Raw genomic sequence first — 19,597 nt, 5'->3', positions numbered from 1 at the left:
TTTATTTTTATACCTTTATTTTACTTATTTATTCATTTTTATGTGGTGCTGAGGATTGAACCCAGGACCTCATGTACTAGGCGAGTGCTCTACTGCTGAGCCACAACCCCAGCTCTGTGTTGTATTTTATTTAGAGACAGAATCTCGCTGAGTTGTTTAGGGCCTCACTGTTGCTGAGGCTGGCTTTGAACTCTTCTGTGTCAGCCTCCCGAGCCGCTGGGATTACAGGCGTGTACCACTGTGCCACACCTCACTTTAAATTTTTAAATGTTTTTGGTACTGGGGATTAAACTGAGGGGCACTTTACTACTGATGTACATTGCCAACTCTTTCTTTCTTTTTTTGGGGGGAGGTGGGTACTGGGGATTGAACTCAGGGGCACTCAACCACTGAGCTACATCCCCAGTGCTTTTTTGTATTTTATTTAGAGACAGGGTTGGATCCCCAGCATGATACACACAAATTTGCTTAGCGCCTCACTTTTGCTGAGTCTGGCTTTGAACTTGCGATCCTCCTGCCTCAGCCTTCTGAGCTGCTGAGATTACAGGTGTGTGCCACTGTGCATAGCTTAAATATTTTTACTTTTGATACAGTCTTGCTAAGTTGCCGAAGGTCTTACTATGTAGCTGAGTCTTGCCTCCACCTCTGGAGTCTCTGGGATTATAGGTGTGTGCTGCCATGCCTGGCTCCTCACTTTTATTTTTTTAAAATATATTTTATTTATTTTTATGTGATACTGAGGATTGAACCCAGGGCCTCACATGTGTGAGGCAAGCGCTCTACCACTGAGCTTTAACCCCAGCCCCTGGCCCCTCACTTTTAAAGAGCAAGCCAGGCACAGGCCTGTGATTACTATCAGCATCTGACAGCCCTTCCCCTTCCCCGTCTGCAGAGCACTTCCCCATCAGCGTCTCACTTGGTCTTCCCACAACCAGAATGGTGTAGAGCTGGGGCAGGAATGCTGTGTAAAGCAGGGACTTTAGATTAGACCCGGAGATCAGATCACGTCCAGTCCTGGCCTGTGTTGTCTCCATCTCTGCCTTACAGATGAGTGGGGAGTTTACTGACTTGCTTCAGGTTACATGGGCTGCCAGCAGTGGAGGCTAAATGAGGCTTCCTGAGAAGGAAGGGAGAGCGGCATCTAGAGGCTCTGGTTAGGAGTTGGTTAAAGTCCTGCTTAGGAATTTGCTTGTTTTTGTGTGCTTATGATCTGTTTGTTTTCCTTCAGTTTCCTAGTAAAATATATTTTTGAAAAATATCCCCCTATTTGGCTGAACTGGAGGAGGAAGGACTCATCTCCTCTATACCTTGGTCTAGATGTTCTAGAGCCAGGTGTGCAACAGCCCAAAAGGGGTTGGGACTGTGGGTTGTCAGCCCCTTCTGGTTGTGGGCAGGAACCTGTCAGCCCATCTGGCAGCTTTGGAGCTGGGCTTGAAGTCATCTGCCACAGAGCTGGGCAGGGGGATGGGGAGGGCTGCTGTTTCCTGCTATGGCTTTATTAGCCCAGCAGTGAGACTCCAGCCTCCCTCCCTCTCTGCTCTAAAGAGAAAGATGTCTGCAGAACAGTGTGTAGATCCCCAGCAGAGTGACAGGATCCAGCCTGGCCCAGCCAGGGACGGAGGATGCCTCTTCAAGGGGAGGGTGTGGGCTTAATGCTCTGTGGCCCTCCAACCAGGAAGCATCAAAGGCAGGTTTAGGCCAGCAGTGGGTGAGGAAAATGGAAAGGCTTAAGGGACTGGGGAGGGACCCTGGTGACATGACACACTGTACCATGACCAGAAGCCTGAAGCCCTGGGCTGTGTCCTTAGGCAAGTTTCTTTTCTGTGGGCTTCAGTCTCATCCCTAAAGGTTAGATAAAGCATGTACCTGCCTTGAAGTTGGCTTATCTAGTGGGAAGTATTTATGTCCATCTATTTCCTCGTTCCATGACATAAAATGATGCTGGTAAGTAGTTTTATTGTGGCCTCACCCACAGTTGATGTAGTACTCTGTAAGAAGTGGTGGTGTTGATCCAGCACTGATGATCCAGCACCGTGTCCTGAGGGGACCTGCCCACCGGGGAGGCTGTAGCTGTTGCTTTCCCAAGTAGAAGCTCCCAGGGTGCAGTAGTTCTTTTAAGTCCATTTATGGCCTTTGTCCCTGGCAGGAGGTCTGTGAGGAGGAGGAGAAGTGGCGTCTCAGTAGGTTAGGAACCGATGAGAGTAGAGGGTTTGGCTTAATAAGAAGGCATCCCCAATCCTAGGGATGATGAAAGTGGCGCTGGCCTGGAGTTAAGGCCTTGTGTGCCCCTGAGGCTGGCCCTGTCATTGCTGAGTGCCTGAGAGAGCCACTTCCTGGTCTAGGAGCAGTTTGGCAGAACTTGTCCTGGGTCCCCTCCGCCTCCCTTGGCACAGTCACTTACATTTTTTCTTCTCCTGGGTCCCTCTTGCCTGCTCTGTTTTTGGGGTTCTGCCTTATCCTTGCCAGTACTAGAAGGTGCTGATGGGGCTAGATGCTGGCCTTGTTCCGGGGTGCTGCATAGTTGATTTCCTCATTAGATTGTGAGCTCCTTGAGGGCAGGGGCCAGGTCTGAATTGCCTCTTGGCTCCCATGACCAGCATGGAGCCTACATCCTTGGCCCCTGACCAGAGGGTCCAGTCGCTTGTGGCCTTAGTTATTGGGCTGGCCAAGGAGGAGCAGGCCTGAGTTGGGCCTTCTCCCTCACAGGTGGCATGGGTGGGGATGGGAGTGTGTGCCGAATCAGAATACATGGCTCCTTGTGTTCAGCTTCCTCTTCCCGCCTGGTCCAGGGCTTGGGAACAGTGGCTTTCTTTCTGGGGCAGCCAGGGCCCCTGGCCAGAGTATGCTCTATCGGCCCTGTCAGCTCTTCAGTGAGCCCCGGTCCTGCTCTTAACCTAGAGTAGGCCCTGGGTTATTGGTGTTGTTCTTGGCGGACCACCGGGCCCCTCAGCAAACAGGGAGGTGAGTGTGCACCCGGCCTGGGCCTGTTTGTGTTGGCCTCGAAGGCGGGGGATTAGCTCAGCTGGGCTGCTAATTGCCTCCAAAGTGCCTGCCCGGGATGCTGACAAGGGCTGGGCCTCTAGTCCCCTCCTCCCCCAGCAGGCACTGGGCCAGCCTTGGGGGCCTGGCCCAGAAGGGCCCCTTCTCTCCCCTGTCAGCGCCTGCTTGGCCTAGACCCTTGAGATGCGGGCAGGGGGTTACCAGGACTGGCAGCTCAGGAAGGAATGGGGGGAGATGTCTATGAAGTCATCGCCTGGGCTGGGCCAGGCACGCTCCACAGCCTCCCCCACATCCTTAGACACCCTCACCCCACTCTGCCTCAGATGCCTTCTCCTGCAGCCCAGCACTTTGTCTTAGTAGGAAGCTGCTGGGCTCTTCACCTCAGCCACTGCCGTTAGGTCCCTCAGTGCCTTCTCTTTCTTGGGCTTTTCTCCCTCTGTTCGTCTTGTCTGCCCCCCAATTTCTAGCCCTTCTTAGCCCCCTTTGGTTGCCCTGTTCCCTCCCTTCTATTCAACCCTGTGGTCCTATGTTCTTGCCCTTGCTTGGCACTGGTTGACCTTAAGCCTGCTGTGGTGCCCCAAACTTTGTGGACCACTTCTTTTCAGGAAGAGGTGGAGTTGGAGGTCCACTTTGTCACTGTTCTGACAGCTCTCCCAGACACCTTCAGGTCTGAGCTCTGAGCACAGCTGCCCAGGATGGAGCCTGGACACAGCCTCTGCCAGCCTGCCTAGCCTGAGGACTGAAGGCCTTCCACGCCCATGGGGGATCCTGTCCCTCCCACCTCCACTTCTGAGGGTGCTCCTTGGCCTCGCCCTCTTCCTGCTCACAGTGGGACCTCAGCTCAACTTGCACAGCTGGTGTCTGCGGCCCCTTTGCCCTGACCTTTCTCACTGCTGTTTGGGTATCCTGGCCCCTGGGAGTCCCTGCTCTTCCTCCCTGTGGCTTTCTACCCTGGGGAGACCAGCCTGCTTCTAATCTCTGGGATGGGGCCAAAGTTAGGGTGCCTGCCTCGGCTCCTAACCATTCCACATTGTCCCTGCTTCCTCCCTTGTCCAGCCCCCTTCATCTTATAACTACCTCCTATGTTCTGGAAGGGAGGATAATGGCATTTATAGTAAGAATTGCCATTTGTGGAGCTTCATGTCTGTTAGCTAAGGCAACATCATCCTCAAGAAACAGGTTCTGTTATTTAGCCCCATTTACAGTGTGCATTTGGGGGAAGCTCCATATTACAGACGAGAAAGCAAGTCCCAGAGGAAACAGTGAATTTTCTAAGGGTTCATATAGTAAAGAACTTATAGTTCTGGGATATAAACCTGGGCCTGTCTGACTCCAAAGCTGTAACCTTTCCTAGTTCTAGAAAATGCTAGGGCATGGATACCGTTACTTTATTCCACCGTCCTAGACCCTCTGCATCTCTAGTCCTTCTTCCCACCTTTGACTCTTGATTGTGAGGACAGAAAGTCCTTTTATTTTTTAATTTTTTTTTTAGTTGTCAATGGACCTTTATTTATATGCGTTGCTAAGAATCAAACCCAGTGCCCCACACATGCTAGGCAAGCGCTCTACCACTGAGTCCCAGCCCCAGCCCTGGAATGTCCTTTTCTATCCATTCTTAACCTCCCAGTCCTTCACAAATCGTGCGTACCCGCTGTCCTGAGAACACTTTCCCTCAGCCAGAGCTTGACCTCAGTAAAAGCCCGGCACACAGCCTAGCTACTTCCAGGCTGGTGTGGATTTACTTCCATGGATGTGAGGGACAAGCTCTTTTGGTAAGGATGAGGACCTCGCCAGCTGGAGTAGGGGGTGGGTCCTGAGAAGCCACTCTGGGTCTGCGAGCAGCAGGGAATCCCTGGGGCTGAGGCTTAGAGTTACAGGTTCTCCATCCTGCTGTTCTCTGGTCCCAACCCTGGAGTTTACCTCTAGCCTCAGACTTCAGATTCCTTTGTCCCTCAACAGGAACTAAGTTTTGTTGCATTGTCCCTTGTGTCCTGGGTCAGCACCCTCTTCACCAGACCCTCCTCCCCGTGTCTATATCACGAAAGGCCAAAGTTTAAATAGCTGGTCATGGCTTGGTGAAATGTGTATAGAGCCACTGTGTGTTAGTAGAAAAGTTGCAGACAGTGTGTAGGAGGTTCCCCAAACCAGTTCTTCAGAAGAAATTATCAATGTGGTCCCCATATCTAGAATTTGCTGTTACTTATTGCTTTGTCCATGGCCTTTCCAGGTCTTCTTCCTGTTATGTTAAAGAAAGAGTCACTGCCACAATTGCCAGATAAAGAAATAATCATTTTATCGTGCATCAGACTATGTCATGGGGATGTCACAATGGCAAGGAGCCTAGTATAAAAATTGAAGGATGGGTGGGCAGCAGAGTGGGGAAGCAGCATCCAGAGCTGGGGTTTATCCAGCCCTAGGCCTCAGAGGACATTACTTTTGCCTTGGTATAAGAATGGTGGAGGTGGAGAAGGGTTTGGGCAGGATATGAGCCTACTGACCACTTTCCAAGCCCCATGCAGCTATGACAGGCCTCTGTCAGTCCTCCTCTTTTTTCATTTGGGACAGTTTGGAGCTGAGTGGGTCCAAGGAAGCTGCTTTTTTCTGTGGTTTTGAGTTTCTTTGGCCTTGGTGGCAGTGAAGGTGGCAGTGGCAGTGAAGGTGGCAGTGGCAGTAGGGCTCTTCAGAGGTTCCTAGAATGTGGTCTGATTGACCTAGGGCACAGCCTTCATAACCCCAGGAGGATCAGCTCTGAGGTGCTCCCTGGCAGGTGGAAAGGTGGCTGAAGCCTGTGATGGGGCACACACCTTCTCGCTGCTTCTTGGGGCATTGCCCATCCAATCAGCAAGCAGCCTGGACCCACGGTTCCCCAGGGTGGGGGAAAGTAGCTCAGCTCCCTGGAGCCGGGTGGTCCCCACTCTGCCTTTTGTCTGGATCTGGCTCTGCCAGTGAGGCATAGTGTTTTCCCTGGCGCTGAGCAGGCAGCTGAACTGAGTCCGCTAAAGTGGCAGTGGGCCCAGCTGGGCAGCTGTGGGGACCCTTAGTCAGCTTAGCTTTCATCCACATCAGAACCAGACGGCCCCGAGATTATCTCTGTATTTGAATGTGGCTCCAGCATGTCACTTGGTTTTGGCCTCTTACTTGGTTAGGCATTAAGCAGAGAGCTTGGTTGGAGGCCAAGGGTGTTGACCCTCTTTGCAGGGGGAGCCAACATCAGGCGGCACAAACCAAAAGGAGAGTTTCTGCAGGTTCGAGTTCAGATTCTGAATCTTGGACTTGGCTTTCACTGAACCCTAAAATCAAGAGCTTGGGGTCTTGGAACCCCAAATGGGGATCCTAGAACTCAAGACCTCAAACAGTGTTGGGGAGGGCACTCTTTGGGTCGATAGCAAGGTCCTCTGGTGGTTGGGAGCCCAACTGAGAAGTAGCTGTGTCTGTGCACACCCCGTTGACAGAAGTCTGGACTGCTGGTGCTCTTTTGGGGATCTTGAGTCCCCATGCACCCAAGGCCTTGGAAACCTGGAGGTCTGGGGGTGGAGGGGTCTCCACTGCCGAGACTTCACTGGTGAGCCTTCCAGTTACTCGCCTCTTTTCTCACAGCCTGTTTTCTCTCTGCAGCCACGTGGGCTCTAGCCCAGCCTGTGGTCTCTGGCCCCTGCTGCTTCCATCCCTTTTCTTGCAGCCAGAACCCCTCTCAAGGCTCAGGTCCAAGACACCTTCTGTATCTGTGCCTTTGGGTGCAGGGGCCATGGAGGAGCCTGGCTGGAGAACTCTTGTGGCTCTGCCTCTGCTCAGCTTGCTACGGAGCTGGTAAGCATTGCCCTCGGCTGTGAAATGGCATGTGCCTGTCTGTCCCGGGACTGGTGTAATAATCAAGGGAGGTGCCCCAATACAAGGCCTTGGACAGTATTTACTCAGTGAATTTAGTTAAGTGAGTAAGATAATGGAGGAGGACTCTCTGCACAGTCCTTTCCTGTCTCTGAGTGTGAGATTTCCATTCTCAGTTTCACAAGAGAACAGCACCCTGAGAGGTGACTCACATGGGGCCTGACTAGGAGGGGCTGGGGAGTACCGAGATGGCTCCGCTAAAGGGTGTGCTGGGGCAGGCTGGGCTCCAGGGTGGGACTGTAGCCTTCTCTTGCCCTCACCTCACCTGTACTTCCTACCTGGAAGATCCCACAGAGGCTGACCTTCCAGCTGCCCTTGTGCGAGCTGAAGTGAGCTCTTTGCCTTTGACCTGGTACCTGCCCAGGCTCTTTCCAGGGAGTTCCAGAGGCAAGGCTACCAGGGCCAAGTTGCCAGAGGGCCTTGTGTATGTGTGGGGTGGAGAGTTGCCAGCTCTTTTTCCAGGTGATGTGAATTCCATCAAGATGGCACCTATTTTCCCTGCCATAGGGCCACCTGTTTCCCGGCGGGGTCAGTAGCCATGTGGCTGTAACACTCCTTGTTACCTATCTTAAGTCTGCAAGTAGGAAAATGGACACAGATAACAACTGAGTGGTCAGCAGCAGCCTTATGTGGACAACCAGTGCCATGAGCAAGGTCCCTTTGGTCAGTGGCAGCCACAAAGCCTTGGGCTTTGTGGGAGGCCACGGTTGGTACTCTTAGGGTCGCCTGCCTGGTTTCGGCAATAAATAATATGAGGACCCAAAAACCAAACCAGAACAAAAAATACAACCAGGATCTCTCAGGGAGGTGGTGGGAGACTCTTTAAATTACTGGCCTTCCCTGGGCCACTCAGGTGGTTGCTGAGCACAGGCTGTGCAGTCACCGGCACGTGTGCAGCTCTACAAGCCGCTGGCACTGTCGGCACTTGACGAAGCAGCACCAGTGGAACTTGCAGCTGCAGCGCTCGGCCAGCTCCACCTGTGCCGTGTGGAAGCCGCGGCCGCAGCACAGCAGCTCGCAGCCATCGATGGCCTTGGACGTCTTGTTGCATGTCCGGCCCCTCGTGCCCAGCACGCCACTGCGCATGTCCTGTTCGCAGAAGTCTGGGCTGGGCTCCAAGTACACCAGGTCCTCATCTGTGTGCGGCTTGAACTGTGCGTTGCGTGGTACCAACGCCCGGGAGGAGCCCACACGGCGGGGCTCCACCTCGGTGGCGCCATCAAACTTCTCCTTCAGTGCGTGGCCCACCTGGCGGAATGGTGGCACGGCTCGCCAGCACGTTTTCACTTCGCAGGAGCCTGATACCCCGTGGCACTTGCACTCCACCCGCATGTGTGACAGGATGGCCTGTGGGGGAGGGGTGGGGGAAAGGGGCCATCAGGAGATGGTAGTGGAGGTTGGGGAGGGCCCTGGGGGCTAATAGGGGCACATGGATGTGGGACACCCCAGAATCCAGCCCCTGGGGGCTGATTCTGTAGAGTCAGAGGGTTCTTGTCATGCTTTCTCTGTATAAGGACCTGCTAATTGCTGGGCTGGTAAGCAACTGGGGACAGATGAACAAGGTGCTGTCCCCACAGGTGGGCACTCAGACATGCTAAAGGGCAGTGCCACATGAAACAGTGACAAGTGATATGATGGGAAGGGCACCTTGGGAGTAGGCGTTGATGGGGTCATAGTTGAGCTTGTGATGTCTGGGGTGACAGGGCTGGATGCGCATATGTGCTCAGTACACAGGTGCATATGTACAGGGACAGGGCCGCGCATGCTCTGTGTGGCACCCACTCCTTCCCGGGCCTGCTCCACACACTCCATGGGCATGGGCCTACTGAGGTGCCTGTGCCCGTGAGAGCCTGAGCATTTCCTGAGTGGCCATGTGGTGAGTATCTGGGGACCCTGCCCGTGCCATCCCTACTGTGGTGCTGGTGGGGGTAGTGCCACACTACCTTCCTGCCGGCCTCGTTGTTGTGGAGGTTCATGAGGGCCCGGCTGGACGAGGCCCCCTTGCTTCTCTCGCGCACGTCAACGAATGACTGGGAGAAGGCGACGCCGTAGGCAATGTTGTCTGAGCATCCCGACCACTGGAAGCCTGGGGTGCACAGGACATGGAAGAAGGTCCCAGTGAGGGTGGGCCAGGTTCTCAGGGCCCTGCCTCCCCCTAACCCCATCCTGAGCTTACCCTGAGGACTGACCCCATGCACCGTCCGATCACAGCCGCACTTTTCCAGCTCCCCGCTGCTGCAGGCCCGTGTCACCGCAAAAGCCACACCTGCTGAAGAGATGGCGTACACAAAGGCCGCCTCCCGAGTCCCTGGGGAGACAGATGGAGGACAGGGCTGGGTCCCAGGGCTCCTTCTCAGCACCCTCCTTAGTAATGAGGGAGGGGTACGTGGGGCCTGCTGGGAGCTGTAGGCCAAGGAGCGAGCAAGGCGGGCAGAGTGCTGTGTGCCAGGGCCGAGTGGGCACCAACAGCGGGGACCACCTCAACCACTCTGTGGACCAGCTCATCCTCTCGGCAGCAGGAGGCAACTTCTTACGGAGGGGTTACTTAGGTTGTCACAGCACGTGGCTGAGCCGGCAGAGGGTCTGGCTTCAGGGCCATGCTGTGGCTCCTGTGCCTCACTGTCCTCACTGCCTTTCCAGGAGTCGAGTGATATGACGGGTAAGGGACACTAGGCAGGCTGGGTGAGGTGAGCTGGTTCCGTGCCACAGCTGTGAGGCCGCCGAGTGGCGCTGCAGCCCCAGCCTTCCTGACCTTCTTGACCTATTCCCCAGCTGCTCCCCTCCAGCTCTGAGGGGTTCCTGTCCCTGACTCTGCCCTGGCCCTTCCTAGGCTGGGCCCATTGCTCAAGATGCCTTGCCTTCGGATGCCTTTAAGCCAGATGACATCAGCTCCTAATGCTTCATCCCTCCTACTGATGAGCCAGGTGCCTAAATTACATCCCCAGTTACAGTGAAATGCAGATTCAGAGACGGAAGGACTTGGTCGCAGTCTCGCTGCCAGCAGGCGACAGGACCAGTGCTCCAGCACAGGTCTGGGCCTCTCCTCTGTTCTGGTTCTTTCCTTCTGCCCACGACTGCTCAGTGATTCTATTTTGGTGCCGGCCCTCCTCCCCTGCCTGAATGGATGTTTTTATCCTCCTAGGAACTGTGCCTGGGGGTGTAGCTGTTGTGGAGTCTCTTTCTGGGGGTGAGTAGAGTGTGCGTGGCTGGCTGGGTGTGTGACCAGACAGCAGGCCTTGCTCCTCTCTTGGGTCCTGTGAGGGCCTCTGTGTGCCGTGACTGTCCTTCTGTCTCTTGCTAGAGGGTCTGTGTCCGCAAGAGTGGCTGGGGCAGGCTTTGGCCTCATGGTTGGCAATTACCTCTGTGACACCCAGGCCTGTGCTCCCAGCTGCCCCAGGGAGCAGTCACCGTGGTCAGACAGAAACAATCGCTGTCTCTGTACCCATGTCTGTGGACAGAGGCAGCAGAAGCTGAGTACTAGGGTGGGAGGCAGCTCGGCCCCCAACCACTCAGGACGCCCTGTTCTTGGTGTGGCCCTTGAGCTGGGGATACTGCCCCACCCTCTTCACTGCCCACTCTCTGCCCTGGCTTGGCCACTTTGGGCCAGTACTGGGGGGCTTGGCTGGAGCAATGGAGCCTCGATGGCTGGAGGTGGAATCTTCTCCAAGTTAATCGAGGTTAATAGCAGGATCATGTTGGTTGGTTTTATGCTGTGGCCGCCCAAAGAGAGCCGATTTCAGTTTCTGGTATTTCTGGTATTTCCAGGCCTGAACCAGCACAAATCTTTACCCCAAAGACTCAGGGGGAGGGGAAGTCCGAGTAGGAGATAGGGCTGATGGAACTGGCAGGTGGCCTCAGCTCCTGACCTTGCTTGGTCCTTTCTCCTCTCCTTTTCTTGGTTTTCAGGAAGTCTCTGGCCCAGCCCCAGCTCTGGGCTGACCTCTGCTCCTGAGAGCCAATGGCCCCTGGGGTGCAGGCTTTCCTCTGAGGTGGCCAGGGAGACCACTGCCTCATTCCCTGAATCAATATCCATCTCCTGGGATTCAGAGTCCCTTTTGCCTTGGCCACAGGGGAACAAGGACACCATAATATTCTTAGCTTGGAAGTGGCCCTGAAGGAAGAGACTCTGAAAAGAAGATAAAACAAAAGCTAAAGCTTAGAGCTTAATCCACTGCTGGGTGGTGTCTGGGCACTGTGGGTATATGTTAATTTGCATACTCTTCACAACCCTATGAAATTAGTACTTTTAACCTTGTTAGCTGGGAATGGTGGCACACACCTGTAATCCCAGCAAACTGGGAGCCTGAGGCAGGAGGATCACAAGTTTGAGGCCAGTCTCAGCAATTTAGTGAGATCCTGTCTCAAAATAAAAAGGGCTGGGGACATAGCTCAGTGGTAGAGCACTTCTGGTTTCAACCTCCAGTACCACAGTGTGTGTGTGCACATACACACCTACCCCCCCCACTTCACAGGTGCTGAGTGGTGAAGCATCCAGCCAGGAAGTGGTGGGGCCAGAATCTTGGCTCCAGAGCGTCCATCTTGCCATTCTCTGCCTCACAGAGGCCTTGAGTGTCTGGGAATGCTACCTCCCAAGGATGAAGGCAAGAAAGCTGTACCTTAAGTCTCATGTGCTGCAGGATCAGCTCTCTCTTTGGGGGGTTTTCTAAGAGGTGATGAGCAGTCAGTCTCTGCTCAGCACAGGAGACCCCAGAAGGCCCGGAGGACAGGGGCATGCTGCTGTGTCCCCAAAGGCAAAGCCAAAGGCAGTGGCTCCTCCAGCCCCGCCAATCCCATTTATTTCCTTTCTTCCTTCCCTTTCTTCCCTCCCTCCCTCCCTCCCTCCCTTCCTCCCTTCCTTCCTTCCTTCCTTTTCCTCCTTCCTTTCCTCCTTCCCTCCCAGGGATTGAACCCAGGGGCGCTTTAATCACCAAGCCACATTCCCAGCCCCTGCTTTTTTTTTTTTTTAATAGGGAGTCACAAAGAAAAGATTTTTTTTTTTTTGGGGGGTGGGGGTTGATGGACCTTTATTTTGTTTATTTATATGTGGTGCTGAGAATTGAACCCAGTGCCTCACACATGCTATGCAAGCGCTCTACCACTGAGCCACAATCCCAGCACCCCCAGCCCTTTTTAAATATTTTATTTTGAGACAGGGCCTTGCTAAGTTGCTGAGGCTGGCTTTGAACTTGCAATCTTCCTGCCTCAGCCTCCTGAGCCACTAGGATTACAGGTGTGCTCTACTATGCCTGGCTTCCTTTAGCCTTCTCTAGCTGGCCCTAGGTTTGAGCTCTTCAACTCCATCACTTATGGCCCTGGGGGGCTCCACACCCTACCCAGGTCCCAGGCTGAAGTTTTGCTCATTAGTTGAAGATCTAGCAGGGCCTGTTTTCCCCAGAGGCCACCCAGGCATGGAAAAAGCATCCTGGTACTCTTGGGAATTGTAGCAGCAGGGGCTTCTCCAGCAAGATGGTAGATACTGCTTCTGGGTCAGGGGTTTGCCTGTTCAGCTGCAGGAGGGGTAGATCCTCGCTTTGTGCTCACTGGACTAGGGTAAGGCAGGACTCTCAAGTGCCAAGGATACTCTGGCCTTCTTTTCCATAAGCCATTTGCTGCTTCTCACACTCGGCTCCTTCCTGCCATTTTCCTTCCCAGAGTACCCTGTCTTCTGGCTCTACCAGTCTAAGTCTTGTGTGTCCTCTGGGTCTGGCCTCAGTACATCTTTTCCAAGGGGCTGGGGATTCAGAGTGATTCTGCAGATCCAATATATCCAATATTATTTTTTCTGAGGGCCCCACTGTGTTCTGGAGCCTTTCCACATGCTCTCTAGGGTCACAACAATCTCAGCAGTCAGACTCTGGAGGAGTCCTCAGCAAATGGCTGAATGGGAACTGGAACCAAGGAGGGTTGTGGGACACAAGACCTGAGCTCTGCAGAGCACATCATGCGTGCTGTCTCTCCAGATATTGAAAGGAAAGACATTTCAGCAGGAAGGAGTATTCGGGGAACTGTCTGAGGTTGAGTTGGGCTGGCAAGAAATCCATGGGCCCAGTGATGCCCTGGGCACTGGGGCGGGTGTTGTGGTTGAGGCCAGGGAATACCTACACTGCCAGCATTTCCTGTTGACCTGGGGGAGTTGTAGGGAAGTGAGGCCAGACCCGGCCCTGGGCTCTTGGGCTCTGAGAAAACACTCCCTCCAGGAAGTCTCTCTGAATTTAGGGGATGTGAGAATAAGTGGCTCTCCTGGGGTCATGGCCTGTAAGAAGTATTTCCCGTGCATTCTGTCACTGAATCTTGGTGACAGCCCTGTGGAAAATTATGTGACCAGGGAAAGTGTAGAGCATTTGGGGCCAGAAAGTGTAGAGCATTTGTTAGACTCGTTTGCAGAGTGACCTTTTCCACAACTCAAACAGACCCTTACATATCCCTTCCCACTGTCTTCCTGGGACTCCAGATGCTCTCTCTGACCTGCCTGCCCTACTCTGTCAGAATCAGGCCACAGACAGTTTTTCCCCCTCAATCATCTTGTGTGTTTGCCCTCTGAAGCCTTCAGGGGCTTCCAGCCTGGAGGTGTCTGCAGCACATCCTCCCCAGAGCTGATTTTGGGTGAGGGGTGTACTGGGGATTAAACCCAGGAGCACTTAGTCACTGAGCTACATTCATAACCTTTTGTTATTTAAAAAAAAAATAATAGCAGAAGGGTTTTTGTCATCTTTTGTTATTATTATTATTTTAAATTTTTAAACAGGGCCTTGCTAAGTTGCTGAGGCTGGCCTTGAACTTGCCACTCTCCTGCCTCAGCCTCCTGAATTTCTGGGAATCATAGGCGAGCACCACCACGCCTGGCTTTCCCAGAGCTCTTGTAATATATCTGATGGCATCAGAAAGTGGCCCAAAAGGTCACCCAGAAGGAAAGAATGTTCTCCCTTCACTGGGTCCACCTGATATGGCACTGAGGACAAAGGCAAGAGTACCTAGGGCTGCGGAGCATTTCAAGTCCAGCCCAGGGTAGAGGGGACAGTCAGTGAGGTGTCCTAAACAGTGCAGACGTGGGGAGTGGGAAGACATGCCCGGGTTTGAATCTCATTTTGCAGGCCAACACATCACGGTGCCTCCCAACCATGGCAGAGCCTGTAGGGGCCTCAGGGCTCTTTGAGTCCCCTCTATGGACAGGGACTTGATTGAGGTCACAGAGAGAGGTGATAAGGCAGGAGGCCCATCACTGTCTACAGATGGAAGAAAGCAGAATGGTTTTTGTCATCCCACCCTGCTAGGGGCAGCCCACCTTGAGGCCCAGGACACCTGTGCCAGCTCCATGGCTTCTCTCCCTGCCCTGGACCTTTCCATTCACTCAGTACAGCTTACCATTATGCACAGTGCTGAGCAAGGACAGGGATTGGGCCATGACTAAAACATAGGCCTTGGTTCTTAATGTCTGCTCAGGCAAGAACTGCCACATTCCACATTCCTGGCTGCCCCAGACACCATCTTTACCAAATTTCTGATAGATTTTTTTGTGCTAGAACACGTAGCTTGACCCTAAACCACACACTGGCCTCATTATCATTATTTCTCTGCGTGTCCGGCCTCTAGAGGCCTCCACAGCTTGGGAGTGGGGAAGTACGGAATTGGGGGCTGTGAGAGTTTGGGTAGTACTGGCAATATGTGAACCCCTGCCCTGGCCCTCTGGGCATCAGTTAGCCCTATTTAAGCACCATCTGTATGAATCCTCCCCCAGGAGTCCTAGAAGGTTGGTTCTGGGTTTATTCCCATGTTACAGGAAAGAGAACACTGAGTCTTTGAGAGGGCATGGGCCTAACCCATGATCTTAGTCAAGAGCAGGCAGGCTGGTCCAGGATCTGGGTGCATTGCCACCCTTTGGCTCCTTGAGCCGTCTTCCTCATCTGTGACATAGGAACAATGTCACAAGCTCAGAGCTGTTGAGAGGATGATTTTAAGGCAAGACAGCACAAGCATGTGAGAGTCCTGTAACAGATGGGGCTCCTTGGCTACCCAGGGTGGGATCTGTTGGCTCTGTCCTTTCACATCTGAGGCCACTACCTCAGCCAAGCTGCTTATGCATGTGGGCCCCTGCCAAGTCCCCCATCCTGGGAGCCGGGGGATGAGTGGTCTGCCCAGGCTAGCGTTGCTGCTAAAGGCAACAGCCTCAGCTCCTCTGGGGTCAGGGCCCACACGAAGTACTTCCCGGGCTTTCTCACTGAATCTTGGTGACAGTCCTAAGAGGGACACGTGCTCGGCGAGGCCACTGAGGCTCAGAGGAGTGAAGTCACCTGTCTAAGATCTGCTTGCCCATGCTCACCCTCCATCTGCCTCATCAGTAATCCCTGGGATTCCTGGCTCTCAGGCCACTGGGTGGACAAGTCCCTTTTCTTTTTGTTTGTGGAGAGCATTTAAGAATGTCCCAAGAGGAATTCTACTAGGGAATAAAGCCAAAAATAGGAAAAGGAGTTGGGTGAATGGGAAGAGCTCAGAAGAGTTCTCTGAACATGGCTGGTCTCTCCCTGCTCTGACCAAGACAATCTCTGGGTGCCTCGACTCCACACCAAGAGGACAGGACATTTGACCAAGCTACTCTGTCACCAGCTTTCACCAGGCCTGGTAGATTCTAGCAGGGCTAGGTCCCCTCCTAGGTTTCTGTCCCTAGGTGAGGAAGGCACTTAATGGCAAAGTCCTGTGGACACACTACCTTTAGGCCAATACTGACCCTGCCTCCCCTCTTTTTATGTACCTTCAACCTGCGGTCCCCAACCTGCTGTCATTAGATTATATCCACAGACTCTCCTCCATGCCAGGCTGGGTCACGTGTGGGGAAATGGGCAGCTGAGCCAGCCCCTTGCCTTGGGGGAGCTAAGCCTTAGTGATGGGTTGGTGGAGGCTTCACACTGCAGGCCGGAAGCGTCATGTTGCAGTGTGAACACGGGTGCTTTAGACAAAGGTGTGTGTGTGTGTGTGTGTGTGTGTGTGTGTGTGTGTGTCTGACAATTTGCCTTACTCTCCTCTATTTATAAAGTACAAACATTTGGTGGATCCAGTAATGGGTCCATAGGAATACCCTCTATTATTTTTTGTACCTTTTCTATAAGTTGAAATTATATCAAAACAAAAAGTTACAAAATAAGAGGAGAATCCCTATCCCCACTAAGAACAAAGAGACTTAGAGCCCAGAGGAAAGGACTGACAGGGCTTAGAGAGGGGACTGCAGAGCCTAAGAAGGGGTTTGGTGTTTGGGGTACAGGACATGGCGTGCGCGAAGGTGAGGGGTTTTGGCAGACATGGTGTATGAAACCCTGCTGATCTATCCAACCAATCCATCCAAACACTCTCTGAATACCCACCATGTGCGAGGGACTTTCCTAGCTCAGGTCTACTGTGCGAGGCTCCCCAGCCAGGCAGCGCCCCTTCATCCCAGGAGATTTGCTGCTGTCAGGCTGCTCCCCGGGTCTGTGCTTCTTTTCGAGAGCAGCAACACCAAGCATGATGGTGCTTTTTTGGCCTCTGCCAGCTCCCAGGAGAATGGCTTCCAAATTTCTATCACAGTTGGTTTCCAACAACATCCAAATGGTTTGCAGTGAGCTGGGCAGCCCTGGCCATCCAGCCCACAAGTGCCAAGACAAAGGTTGGCCCAAGGAACCTTTTCCTGCTGCCTGAGCAAGTCACAGAGGGCCCCGTTGACTGTGGTGGCTTAGAAGTGTCAGTTTTGTGCTCAGGAAGTAGAAAAAGAGGCAGCTGGGTTAGAGTGCTTCTCAGAGCCTCTCAAGAAACCTTCCTGTTCCCTAGAACTTTCTCTGGGCTCTAGCCCACCTCCCTTTGGTTGAGCGCATTCTCAAGTTTCTGGACTGAGCCGAGAACCTTTATCTTTGAGAAATCCTTTCCTGAGCACCCCAGCCCTGCCAGGGGAAATGTCAACCTCCTATCCTATCCATCATGGTGACTTTTCTATCGTGGCGAAGAGCACAGACCCTGCAGTGGGTTTGGTCCTGGCTCTGTGACTTTCTAGCTCTGTGACCTTGGGCAAGTTACTTTGCCTCCACGTATGTATTTTATTTTCTTCATCTGCAATATGGCAGCCGAATTAATGTTACAACAACATCTGCCCGTGTTAGTGCTGCGGCCGGGTGAGCTGCTCTTCCTATGCTGTGGTCTGCCCCACCGCTGGGCTGCGAGGAGTGGGGGGGACAGGAACTGGCTGTATCAGGGAAGGCCATACTGAGGGTGCTCCATGGGGTTTGTCAGGTGTAGAAATCCATGAAACAAGCTCCTTGGCTGAGCCAAGGGGGTGAAGCACTGGCTGAGGGCCGCGAGCCTGGGTCTTGAGCCTGATTCTGCTATTCACCCTCTGAAAAGCCTTGGGCAGGGCAGTCCTGTCCCCTGCCTGAACCTCAGTTTTTCCTCCTTAAAACAAGGAGGATCCCAGCTCACACTCCCTTGAGACTAGCACTGAAACTGCTGCATACTACTGAATTCTGCCCGGGTCGGGGTGGGGGGAACAGCACTGCATCGGCCTCCTCCCACGGCCATCCCCAGCTTGCCTCAGCCTGGGTCCTCCCCCTACCTGGCGCCCCTCCCTGGGCCTCCTGCTGGTTTAGCTTCAGAAATGATTTTGACTAGTCCAGCCCCTCCAGAGTGTCATTTCCTTACTGGGTCTCTCACGCTGGTCCCTGGCTGCCACCGCACACACACACACCCTCACCTTGCGTTACCACCTTGCCAAAGACGGGCAGAGAGTCGAGCGTGGAGCAGTTCCAGCGCCGGTTCCGGAACTGGTACTGGCATTCCTCGATGGCCAGCTGGGCGCCGCGGCGCACCGAGTCCATCACCTCCAGGTTCCGCTTGCACATCTGCACCTGCCTCTGGATCAGGCCCTTGAGCTTCTCACATGTCTCCTCCTCAGAGATGCTCCCCACTGAAGACAGCTTGGCCAGGTACCTGGGAAGAGGGGAGAGGCCTGCAGAGCCCGCTCCAGCACCCCGCCACAGTCTCTGGGGGCCGACTTGTCCCAGGGACTGGTCCCTCTCTCTGGATCCAGTGACAGGCCTGCCTCTCCTGGTCTCAGGCTGGGGATCTGTGTGTGCAGTTTGACACGGGGACTGAGGCAATGAGACAGGAACCGGTCATTGTTTGCTGAGCAAAGGGAATGAATGAATGGCCACCGAATCGAAAGGTACATAGAAAGGCCTATTAAAATGTGGGGAATTTTATGACGATGATAATTAGCGTAGCCAACTTTTATGGAACCTAGTCACAACTGGGCTAAGTACTTTATTGCATTTAATCCTCTCAGCAAGCCAGTGAACCCCCATTTTAAAGAGAGGGACACTTAGGTGCATTATGTGTATATGCAAAGTTACCCAGCCAGTGAGAGGTGGAGCAGGACTTGAACCTGGTTTGTCTGACTTCACAGCCTTCAGTAATGACAATTCCTTTATGTGACTCAAAGGCTAGAATTGACAGTGTGGACAGAAGCTGCTGGGAGCTGGGCTTGCTCAACCTAGGGATCAGGCCAAGATGCAGTCGGCTGCCCCTGGCTGTGGAGGTGTGCAGGCAGCAGCCAGGTTCTATTGGCCGGGCATGTGGGCTGGGCATGAGGGAGGGCTCTCCAATCTGGCTGTGCACTGGAAACATTTATGGGGCTTGAGGAACACTCAGGTTCCTGAGCCCCGCTTCAAGCAGGGCTTGGCGTGCATCTCAGTTTTGGACATGTCCCCAGGCACAGCTGGGAAGCCACTTGCCTGGGTAAGTACCAGTGATGTTTCTTCAGTCTGGGTGCCACTGTCCTCTCTGCAGTGTCAGCCCCAGGGGCAGCTTCCTCATCCCCTGTGTGGGCTGGAGTCTGGCTTTCCCTGTTTGTAACAGAGTGACAGTTCCTATCCCAGAGGGCAGTTGTGAGGGATGAACATAATTGGCAATGCCTCTGGGTGTCAACTGGGCACATCCTAGGAGGGGGGGTGTCGTAACGATCTCTTCCCTGCAGCCTAGTGGGCGAGTGGGAGGTGGGTGGGCTCAGGTGCCCAACCTCCCCTCCCTCCTGCACTCCTGTCTCCCAGGGCCCCTCTCCTGTCCCTTTCCTTTCTACCAGGTCCTACTCAGGGGATGTGAAGAGACTGATAGGGTCCTGATGAGGCCCAGGCAGGAGCCTGAGCCTCTTGGAGGGGAGGACAGTAGGAAGAAGACTGAGAAGTGGGAAGAGGATGCATCTTGAACGGGGGCCAACTGGCATCTCAATGCTGCCTGGGTGCTCCCCACTATCATAGCTGAAGGAATTGGGGGTCTCCTACTGGGCCAGGCCCACCTATCGTGCTTGGCCTGCAGGGGGCGCCAAAAGCTCAGCACACCTACTGGCGATGGGCCAGGTCACGTTTGGGGAGGCCACAGGTATCTTTCTGTGAGGGGATAAGGAGTTGCACCTAGCATTGGATCTTTTCCTGCTCCCACCCAGGCTTGGCTCTTAGATAAAGGGTGAGGTCCCTATTGCCTTTTGACACAGGGGCATAGAACTGGCCTGTCCCCAGCTAGGCCACTCCTTCTGTATTCAGCAAGGGGACCACCTCTGGCTATGCCAGGCCCTAGCCTCTGGTGAGGAAAGTCATTCAAGGGCAGGGGGTCCCTGGGTAGGAGAAGTAGGCTTTGGAGGCCTGGCTGAACTCAGAGCTGTGACCTGGGGCAAATCACCTCCCCACTCAGAGCTTCTGTTCAT

At 53.8% G+C, this 19,597-nt stretch overlaps 1 protein-coding gene across 1 annotated transcript; it reads right to left on the bottom strand.

The window, feature by feature from the left end:
• Positions 1–5,268: 5,268 nt before the first annotated feature.
• On the bottom strand, positions 5,269–18,511 carry Wnt4 (Wnt family member 4). Its single transcript, XM_015485552.2, has 4 exons — positions 17,594–18,511; positions 9,062–9,193; positions 8,829–8,971; positions 5,269–8,232 (listed from the first exon to the last, which is right to left on the bottom strand). Exons 1-4 carry the CDS (start codon positions 17,739–17,741, stop codon positions 7,765–7,767), a joined length of 891 nt encoding a protein of 296 aa, XP_015341038.1. The 5' UTR covers positions 17,742–18,511; the 3' UTR covers positions 5,269–7,764.
• Positions 18,512–19,597: the final 1,086 nt, after the last annotated feature.

The sequence above is a fragment of the Marmota marmota genome, unplaced genomic scaffold (genome assembly GCF_001458135.2).
Source record: "Marmota marmota marmota unplaced genomic scaffold, marMar, whole genome shotgun sequence".
NCBI classification, from domain to species: Eukaryota; Metazoa; Chordata; class Mammalia; order Rodentia; family Sciuridae; genus Marmota; species Marmota marmota.
Note: the sequence above shows the minus strand (reverse complement) of the source record. Positions and strands in the feature narration are given on the sequence as shown.

Coding starts and splice junctions, on each gene's coding strand:
- Wnt4 (XM_015485552.2), bottom strand. CDS start 17,741: ATGTGCAAGCGGAACCTGGAGGTGATGGACTCGGTGCGCCGCGGCGCC. Junction 9,194..17,593: donor TGGCAAGGTGGTAACGCAAG/GTGAGGGTGTGT, acceptor CTGTCTCCCCAG/GGACTCGGGAGGCGGCCTTT. Junction 8,233..8,828: donor ACAACGAGGCCGGCAGGAAG/GTAGTGTGGCAC, acceptor CCTCCCCCACAG/GCCATCCTGTCACACATGCG.